Raw genomic sequence first — 11,008 nt, 5'->3', positions numbered from 1 at the left:
TTTCACCCCCAATGTCGGGTTCCTGTGCTTACTCCTAGGCTCAAGGGATCCTCCTGCCTCAGCCTCCTGAGTAGCTGGGATTATAGATGTGAGCCACTGTGCCTGCAATCTTTGTTTTTATGAAGCCAATCTCCACAGCAGCAGTCCAGTATATATTATTTCCTATTACATATGTATATATACACACTTACCTACATATAATGCTTTGATATATAGCAAAAAAATTCATAAAGCAAACACTGCATTCACACTACATGAAATGCTTTCTTTTTACTGTTCTTTGCTACTTTATTTTGTTCCACATATGAAATGTAACTTTATTTTATGAGTCCCTTCTTTCCACAATGACTACAGGATCAAAAATAATTTAAATGCCATCAATAAAGCAATACAAATGGTTTGTAAACACCAATTATAAAGTAGAAATGTCTAGTCTGATTTCTTTTGATGAACTTAAAAGTTTGTTTTTCTTAAGAAATTTGATAGTTAAGAAATTTGTTCCAGCTTCCTTTCATTTGTGTTTCCTCTTTATCACTCCTAGAAAAGCACAGAGAATATACTGTCTTTACTTACAGTTACACTGGTCACATACATAGATTTTTCCTTCTAAAGCTTCAGTTTCTGTAAATTTGGCCAACATTTCAGTAACCAGACATGGCTGGGAAGCAATATCTTTCCCACTGCATTGGTATCTTTCTGGAAATTCCAGTGACAAGTCCCAGAAAGGTTCTATGGTATTTGATTTGTTGTCACATGCAAGACATGTAACCTGACTAAGAAGTTGTCCATGAAAAATGTTATTTACAACATTCAGAACTTGTTTGATAAGTTTCCTTTGAGAAGTGGGGATAAGAGCTGGTAAACTGGTACCAGTTGTCTCTAGTTCATGTTGTATTTTATCCAAAAGTTCACAAAGAAATTCCTGAGCGTCTTGTTGGGCATAACCACGAAAAGCAGGAATTAGTCTCCACACTGAGTGTAGCATAGCAAATGGTGAGACCAAGGCCCACTTTCCAGACCACATGACTTGGAATAAAGTATGCAATTCATGACAAAGAGAAATGTATTGGGAACTTGGCTCTCTTGGCTGAATAAGCTCCATCTTTCTACTTTTTGATGCCCCACCACTTAGTCCTGATGACAAACTTGAATGTTTGGACCGAACAAAACCTGTATCTTTTTCTTGGCATTCATTCATTTGATATACTACTGTATCTGTAACTGCTAGATGCTTATAAGCAGATCTTGTCTTATCACTTGCAGTCACTGCCAGCCATTGGTTCAGATCAAGCTTTAAAAAACATTGTCGAAAAATAAGTAAATGACTCAATACCTGAAGAACAGAATTCATATAGCAAGTATTTCCCAAATTTCTCAATCCTGTTACACCAGGAGTTACTATTGGCCTTCGTTTAACTGAGGAGTCACTGATTTTTTTAAGTCCTACATCTTCTGAGGTAGATACTACTTCATCTTTTGCTGGTGATGCTGGAGTTTGTGGTGGTACCTGAACAGGAACTATTTCTATTGTGGTGGACTGAGCTAGACCTTGCAAACGTAAACTCTTTCTTGGAGGCATACTTTCCAATTCTGCTTTAACTTGATCCTCTAATTCTTGCCGTCTTTTCTTCACTTCTCTTTTTGCTACTATCTTTTCCTGAAATTGTTCTTCTTGCCTTTTTCTTCCAATGGGTGACTGTTCAAACCACATTCTAAAGATTTTACCCATGAGCATCCTTCTCCTGTGCCAAAGAGCGGTATACATTTGATCTTCATTTTGAAGCAGAGATTGGGCGCCATCATGTAAGAAATAAGAATCATCACTTGTACCCATAGACCGTAAAACCCTTCCACTACGAGTGGTGCAGTGATAATTTTGACTTTTGATTGCATTTAATGTACTTCGTAGTAACTTCAGGTCTCCAGTTGCATTATCATTAAGAACATAATCATCACAAAGGTAACAAAAAACATACATCTCATTCACCTCCAACGCAACAGGATGACTGCTTTCTTGAAAGTGCTTGAGTGCATGCTCTTCAATATATCTTCCACAGGCAACATGGGAACAGCTAAGGCAAGCCCAAATCGACTCAGTCGTATTGCAGTCCACACAGTGCCATTTCTGAGGGTTGAGAATGGAATGGTCTTGAGCAATCTGCAACTGCCCAATGTGCTTGCACTTATCCATTATTAACATTTATTTAGTCTAGCTGAGAAACACATAATCCAAACAAGTCTCTGTTCACAATACTTGACATATCTGAAAACTAAGCAGAACAATGTCAAATTTTAATAAAATGAAAACAAGAACCCAATATTTTTCCTTTTTATAATGTATTTTCCCAAGAATAACATAAATTTGCTCCCTCTACTCCCAATTTCTGGGCTGCCTGTCATAATAACATTGGCAGTTCTCACTTTTCCTTTGCTCTAGACTTCCCTAATCTCTCATCCACCTTGCTCTGAAGGGACACAATTCACTTTACTTTCTCCAGTGAGGCCCCTTTAAAAACTTCTGTTTTTAATTTTCTGCCACCATCTAGTGGTAAAAAATGGGTAGTGACCATTTTTCACTTCATAGAATAAGATCTATTCTTTTTACCCAACAGTCTGAGGACAGTTTCCAAAACTATATTCCTTTCTTAAAAATAGGGGCTGGCAAGATCCAGATATATCTCACTAATATTTACAAACATTCTGCGCCCTATGTGGAGTTCCTAAAGCATAATCATAGATAAAAGCATGGGTTTTGAGGTAGAAAAACTTAGGTTTGAATCCTACTTCTGCCACATACTGTTAGATGTATATGATTTTGAGCACATTTTAACTTCTATAAATTTCATCTATAAAAGAGAAAATCATACAAATTTCAGTTGAACTGTTGAAGAATTACAATAAAATATTTATCTGACACATGGTAAATGCTCAGTAAGTGGTAGCTATAATGGTAGCTATAGTGAACAAATCTTAATATTCCATTTATTTAAACAAATATTAAATAGTCTACTTAATTACCATTAAACTTGGCTTTCCAATTAGTAAATCAATAATTGCCTTTACTTTATGGCTCTATAACATACTCAGACTTGAGAGACGTGACAGTTTGCTTTAGGGAGATAGAAAGAAAAGAGAACATGCTTTTGTGTTTGACTACTCTCATGAATATCCAAGGATGTGTATGCAAATAAAGAGAAAAGAGGAAGAATATGAAGTGGATAGCCATAAAATAAGGGTTTATATTTTAGCAGGCCTAACCATATCTGAAATTATAAGCTTATTCTAAACAAACAAGAAAAAGCCTATATGATTTGAGCAAGAACTTGCTCCTTTATCAGTTAAAGTCAGGAACATTTCTGCTACAGGTACTTAATAATGAACAGAAATCTATTTAAAAAGTAGTGAACACAAAACTCTTTTTTATTATTAATTCAACGTAAACTTCAGGGTGCATGTGGGGACCTAGTTACAGAACACTGAAAACATTGTGTGGATCATGACTAATGCTTTAAATTTTTAGGGCAGTAAAACTATGAATTTCAATGGTATCTGCCGGTGCAACCTACAGGGCCTAGGAAACTGCAAAGGTAAAATTGATTTTTGGTTTCTTCCCACCTCTTTTTGTAAAATCTCCTAGTAATCAGAGCCCTTCATTCTTTAACTTTTAGACATCAGGTACTGAGAGACGCAATTTCACATGTGCACACATTTCATGTGCACGTTTTAAATTTACTTGTCTTCCTTCAAAATTTCCTGAGGTCTAAAATCTGGTCAAATATAGTATTTTATTAGAACTCCTAAGATTCAACAATAGTTGCTAATGGCAAAACTGAGATATCAGTGATTAATATACTCCATTATCGGATATCTTTACAGGGAATGGGGCAAAAAACCTTGGTGTCATTCTCGATTCCTTTTCTCCACATCAATCTTTCAGGAAAAACGGTTGGCTCTAACTTCAATATATATCTAGAATCTGACTACTTATTACCTCTACTGTCACCAACCTGGTCCAAGGCACAATCAAGCCTCACTTATTACTACAATAAGACTCCTAAATAGTCTCCCCATTTCTACCCTTACTGCCACTAAAAGTTTTCACCTCAACACACAGTGGCAGTCTGTCTTTACAGCCAGACAACCAGGGACCAGATGTGACACTTTAGGGGACCCTTGCTCTGGCCCTCCTCCATTAATGTGTAGTCAGTCAGTGGGGCCAAGGGGATGTGGCCACCTGAAACTTGCACACCTTCCAACTCCCCTTCTAGACCCAATCGCTGGGACCTGGGACTCAGGCAATCACTTGTCCCAGCTATTCCCAAGCTTGCTTCTAGAGCCTATGAGCAGTATCAAGCCACTGGGGAGTTCTGTAGAGGAGAATGACATGATTAGACTTGTAGGTTACGAAGGGATCTGAATGGCAAACAGCTCTAGAAGAGGGATGAGACAACTAGTCCAGAGATTATAAGGAAATTAAAGCTGTAGCAGTGTGGCAGTTTTAAAGGAGGAAGCAGAGGTTGACAGAACTGATTCAATTTGGAGGTTAGGGGAAGAATATAGGACTCTCCACTACCTTTTTTTTTTTTTTTTCCAAGGTCTCGCTGTCACCCTGGCTAGAGTCCAGTGCTCTCATCACATCTCACTGCAACCTCAAAACTCCTGGGCTCAAGTGATCTTCCTGCTTCAGTCTCCTGACTATAGGCACACACCACCACACTCAGCTAATATATATGTATATATATTTTTGTTGAGATGGGCTCTCACCGTTGCCCAGGCTGGTCTTGAACTCCTGGCCTCAAGTGATCCTCCCACCTCAGCCTCCCAAAGTCTACTACCTATTTTTATCCAAAAAAGATCCCCAAATAAAGAATGTAGAGAAAATTTAGTTAAACATGTTTCTGGCAAATCATAGACTAATTTTAATTCAACATCCTTGCAGAGATGAAGAGGGAAATGCCATTTATTTACACTCGAAGAAAAGCATTTCATCCTAAAATTTTAAAGAGGTAGAATGAGTTAATACATTGCACAACATTCAGAGAAGACTCAATATAAAAAGGCCTAGAGAGAATATACATACATATATTTATTCCGGGGTTATCTCTGGGTATTGGGACTACAAATCATTGTATTTTCTTTTTACTAACCCATATTTTCAAAATTTTAAAAATAATAAATGTTAATTATATAGTAAGTTTTAAGTGAGAACAGCTCAAAGATAGTGTTACGTAACTGCTAAATTATACACTAGCCTTTTTACTCCCTTCTCTATTTTGTATCGACATTTCCTTGGATACAAAGAATTTACCTATTTCATTGCAGTTGTTACTAAAAAACCTATTTAGATGATAGCAAGGTCCTTGACCTTCAACTGGAAGAGGCACCTACAATTGAACACATGATTCTATTCCATGAAAACTGGTGAAAAAGAGTGAAACCTTGGCCAGATGTCATCTCTGAGAGATGTTTATAGCAGAGGGGAGGTATCACAGCAAAATGGCTAGAGAGCACACACTGGAATCCAAATACCTGAGTTTTACATTTGGCTGTATTTACTATGTGATCATAGACATTATTTATATTTTACATACTTCAGTTTTTTCATCTGTAAAATAACAGTAATAATACCAATAGGATCGGTGAGGGAATTAACTTAAAACACATTTCCTGGCACTTAATAATATGGCCTCAGTACATATTACCTACCAATAATAATAAAATAATAAGTTTTATAAATGCCAGTTTTCTTCCAGTTGATCACTTTGAACCAGGGTTTCATTCTTCTCAGCCAAACTCAGCTAACTTAGGTGCTAACCAATAATCAAGATGTTAACTGAGAACTAAGGTCTGACCTCTCCCAGGGGTATTTGCATTTTAAAAGGGGGTCTCTCAAAGATAAAATCTTTTTAAAAATAGAAAGACTTAAAACCAGAATGGTGGAATGACAGATCATGAGATTAATATTTTAGGGCAGGGGGCCCACTTAACCCTGTCTACTTATGAAAGAAACCAGGAGGGGGTGGATGACCAAGGGAAGGGCTGGGAGGAAAGCAGGAGATGGAGAGCCAGGCTGCTGCCCCAGAGATCCCCAGTTTGCTCTCCTGCCTGTAGCCAAAGCTCAGAGACAGTTACTAGTGTATCCCCAAAGGGGCCTCATCACACAAAGATCTAGAAACTTGGAGTACCAGAAAGGAGGATGTATTTTCTTGACACTTCCTATTTTCCTCTACAGGGTTCAGAGTATTTCTTTTCATTTGCTAATCCACTGCTGTGAAGCAACGTATTAACTTTGGCTCCAGCAGATTGGATATATGATTTGGCAGTATATTCGTTTTAAAGAAATATTGTACAACAAAACATTTTCACATCCCCCATGCAGATTCTGATAAAATATTACCTGTACCATACAAATAAAGATGTTTTGAATGAAATCTACAATAAGGATTCAAATTATCTGTATCATCATTCTCATATATTTAAATATGTTTTTACACTTGAAATTCAAATTAGTAGCTATAAGACAGCTTTTTTTAAAAACCAAGCACACTATATTTTAAAGACAGATGTATTTACAAATACTCTAAAAGTTTTTGTCATTCTTCTAAAATGTACTAAAAGACAATAATAAAAATTTTAATTTGTTCAAAGAAAACCATTCAAGCTATTAAAACTTTTCAAACATATGACTGATGATGCATTTTTATTTTTAAAATTCCCTTTAGCAAATCTCTAAGGTTTATGTGACTTATTGAAAACAAATATGTAGAATTAGCATATCATTAAAGCATTTATAAAATAGAAAGCTAAAATGACTAGAAAACAGAAGATCTTATAAGATATTTTTAATCAAAGGTTTATATCATCATCCAAAAATCAAATAAGATCATAGGTAAAATATTTGACCTGTTACAGTTCAACAGCATAAAACTTCTTATACTAACCACACAGTGAGGACTCTCAGAAATTAATTTTCATTTGCTCAAATTACAGCCCTTTGCAACATACAATCAAGGGTTTAAGTACGTAGTAAAATACCTTTCTGATCTATTTTAATAGTTTTCAAACCTCTTCTCATAATGAACTCATCCAACAAAAGGTTCCAGCAGAGGTTCAATTATCAGTTCTAGGCAGTTGACAAAACAGAGACCTTATTCTTAGCCCCAACCTTTCTGAACAGCAATCTCCAGCACACCTCAAACTCGGCTTACCTATATATATTGCCTTCATAGAATTGGCTGCTGCTTCTATATTTTCTTACTAAAGGTACCATAGCATCATTCTAGTACCCGGGCTAGAAATCTTGTATTTTTAAACACTTTACTCCCATCTTTTCCATTCCTACATTCAATTTGTCAGCTACATGCATAGGGTTACTGTTCCATAAGTCTTTATTCCTTTCTATTTCCACAGCTATCCCCTTCATTATGGACTTTATCGTTCCTGGAGCACAGCAGTAGTCTCCAAACTGGTCTCCTGTCATTGAGACTCACTCTCCTCCATATTATCCCACCAAATTAATCCTCATGTTTGTTTTGAGTCATTAACTCTTTTTTTAATGATAAAACATTTAAAATTTTTCTGATTATGAAAAGGCACTACGGAAAAATTAATTACAAAAAATTTTTCCCCAATTTCACCACATAGAAGTAGCAATTATTAAAATGTGTTTTATCTTTTTAAATTGTAGTAAAATAAAAATGATAATAAATTGTTATTTGTAACTATACAGTTTAGTGGTATTAAATAGGTTTATTTTGTTGTGCAACCATCACAGCCATCCATTTCCCTAACTCTTCTCTTCTTGTAAAACCGAAACTCTGTACACAATAAACAGTAACTCCCATTCCCTGCTTGCCCCCAATCCCTGTGAGCCTTTAACGCTTGTACAAAAATCCTCCAGTGGTTCCCTATAGTCTAATAAAGCAGTGGCTTTTGAACTTTGAGACTCAAAATAAGAAATTTTATATCATGCCCCAGGAGACAGTTGAATACACACAATACAGACAATCTGGAACAAAAGTTTCATAAACGATCCTTACAAGAACAGTATTATTCTGATATTTCCTATTTTATTGCATTTACAAGATGCTGGTCACACAACTCACTAAATTGATTTCATAACAGCAGTTTGACAAATACTACAACACAAAATACACATTTGTCAGTCTTGTTTTCAAAATTTTCACAGACTCCAACCTCTATCTTCCTTGCCTCATTACCCTTCTACCTGTTATGTGTACTCTAGCCAAAAATAGTCACCCCCAGCTAATTTCCAGAACTCATCTTCATCATTCCATCTTCCAAGGCCCAACTCCTTCATAAAGTCTTCCCAGTTGAAAATAATTTCTCCTCTAACTTCCTAAAGGACTTGGATTGTACCACTGTTAAGTCACTTGTCAAATGTGAATCCTTGTGTTCATTTGTGCACATGTCCTCACTCTGCTGTTGGGTAGGCTCCTTATGGTGGGGGAAGGGACGGGGGGGACTATATCCGAAACATCATCACCTAAATAAAAAAAAATCTCTCAGGGCTTTATGAAGATTTTATAGATGTATAGCCATACTGTTTCAGGCTACCAAATTCTTGGAGCAATGAAGTGCCATTAACTGCAGGTCATCCTCTTTATGACATTTGAACCAGTGGTTGAAAATAGGAAGTCATTGATCACTAGTGACCCAAAACTGCCACACCATTCTCAACCAAGTGGTCATTTTTTCCATGATCAGCCAAGACAGTTTTCTGATATTTTGTGATATTACATTACTTTGTCCTTAACCAGAGCCAGGTGTGCCCTGTCCCATGCTACATGCTTTGATACCCAAAATAGATTTTATACAAAAATCAAACTGAGACCCTTTTCCCAACTCTAATTAGGTTATTTTAGATTTTGGTATGATATGTGGTGACCCTTTATACTCATGCTCTAAATAAGTGTTACTGAAAGCTCCAAGAATCACCGAAAAATTAGAGTAGCTAAATTTTTTATTTCAAAAATTACCATTCTACTGTAAATTTTAGTTATCTTCAACATTATGATCTTTTCAGCTGAACACTCCCTTTCCACCTCAGTTTACTAAGACAACTGAAAAGAAAGCATGGAAAGGTACAATATAGCTATAAGCTTTGAAAGTTCTTACAAGATAATCAGGTACCAAAAGCCAACAGTATGAATGCTACAATCTAGATTTGCTAATCAGTACAATTAGTACCTCAATTTTCGGATTGTTTCCTTTAAAGAATTTTAATGAAAACCAGGCAGTTACCATGAAAAATAACACACACGCAAATTACTATTTAACAAAGTGACAGGATGAGGGAAATAGCTAATACACATTCCTAAAAAGAATTAATCTTTATGTTAAAATTTGAGCAGACACTAAATTTTTATGCACTATTAAGAAGCTTTCACCTCTCATAGCTCACACTTAGTCAAAATCATATAACATTTACATTTTATATACTTCTTAGTGTCTTATAGGCATGGTTTTACAATTATTAAACTGTTTAAAGCCTTGAAAGACCACAAGATAAGTCTGAACTCCTTAACATGGCATGTAAGAGCCTTCAAACTGTGGCACAATATATGCTTTTCTACTCTCATCTATGACTAGCCACTTACTAAACATCTTTTGTTAAAATGTTTTTATATACAACTGACCACATTGTGAATGTTTAATTTTTAAACTCTTCATAACTGGGCTATTAACTGCTGTTTCACAGGAAGTGGGTATGCACATTTTATATAAACACATACACATTCTCTTTCAATTAAAGGAAAAAACATAAGTAGCACTGGGCATAAAATAGGATAAATTTTAAAATAAAATTGTGTCACAGTGATCTTTATCTCATTAAAGAAAATCCTGAGACTTCCCAGAAGGATGGATATTAAAGTAGACATATGCTGAATCTTTAATGAAGATGATTTTTGCAACAAAACATTCTTCATTTAACAGTAACAAATAACCTAAACAGAGCCTCTAAAGGTTATTCAAAGTAGGAAGATTTGCTTTTTCCATAATAAAAGATCGAAGGAAATGGTAATTTCAGTAGGAAGTAGGTCTATAGGAATTACTAACCTCAGAAATACATTTGGATAAGAATGAAAACAGCTTCATCCACAGTTTGTAGTAATTAGGGTAAACCCTATCCACTCATATAAGCAGATTTCAATTTTCCATTTATTTCAGGGAACCACCATAGTTCCCTGTCTTAAGAGATGTTTGTAAAACGGCAAGGGTCAAGCATAGTGCTTGGTACACAGAAAGGCGTTCAATATTTTTGAATGAACAAATTATTGAACGAATGAACACAATGGGCTCTCAAACTCTCCCTACTCCCTCTTAGGTATGCTATTATGTCTATTATGTGCTTTGGCACCTCTCCATGTCAATCATGATGTATTTCCTTTCCTTTATCTCAAGAAAGGCCCTGGTTATTCTTTCTTCCTTTAGAGATCTAGAATCTATAATTACCCTGATCTCACTTGAAACTCCTCATTAAACAATAAAAGATACACTTTTCCCTTGGGCCTTCCTCAGGTCTCCCACATGTTTCTCCTGAAGCAGAGACTGGGTCTAGCTGAAGATGTTGTAAGATAAAGCTCCTGGAAAGCAAGTTCTGCCTACAGGTTATTTAAATTCCTCACCCCTATCTCTACTTAACAAGTAATTTATGGGCAATTTTGTTCCAAAATATTTATCATTACTGTCACATCAACATATTTACACATCAACCTACTGCAGCTAACTTCTTAACAATGGGGAAAACATTCAGAAAAATACTGAGCAGTCTACTAATAGTCTAGTAAACTGAGTGCAGATACTGTGTATAAAATGCCTAGACTATCATTCTAGTACATCCACGATTTGGTCTAACAAATATATACTTAGACTATAAATTAGTTTTTTCTAAATCAATAGTTTTGGAAGAAAAACAAGACTGATACACAAAGTACCCAAAACATTCCAACTTTCTAAACTGTACACGTTAACTATTTAATCAGAA

General features: G+C 35.7%; 1 protein-coding gene across 1 annotated transcript in view; it reads right to left on the bottom strand.

Moving 5' to 3' along the window:
* Nucleotides 1–2,200, bottom strand: part of USP44 (ubiquitin specific peptidase 44) — a 6,707-nt gene extending 4,507 nt beyond the window's left edge. Inside the window, exon 1 of the mRNA XM_012664035.1 lies at nucleotides 770–2,200. Within this exon, the coding sequence (XP_012519489.1) occupies nucleotides 770–2,200 (1,431 nt within the window). The remainder of the gene's footprint in view (nucleotides 1–769) is intronic.
* Between the last annotated feature and the right edge of the window lie 8,808 nt (nucleotides 2,201–11,008).

The sequence above is a fragment of the Propithecus coquereli genome, unplaced genomic scaffold (genome assembly GCF_000956105.1).
Source record: "Propithecus coquereli isolate 6110/MARCELLA unplaced genomic scaffold, Pcoq_1.0 Scaffold85, whole genome shotgun sequence".
Lineage (NCBI taxonomy): Eukaryota > Metazoa > Chordata > Mammalia > Primates > Indriidae > Propithecus > Propithecus coquereli.
The sequence above is the reverse complement of the archived record's forward strand: the minus strand, read 5'-3'. Positions and strand labels throughout refer to the sequence as shown.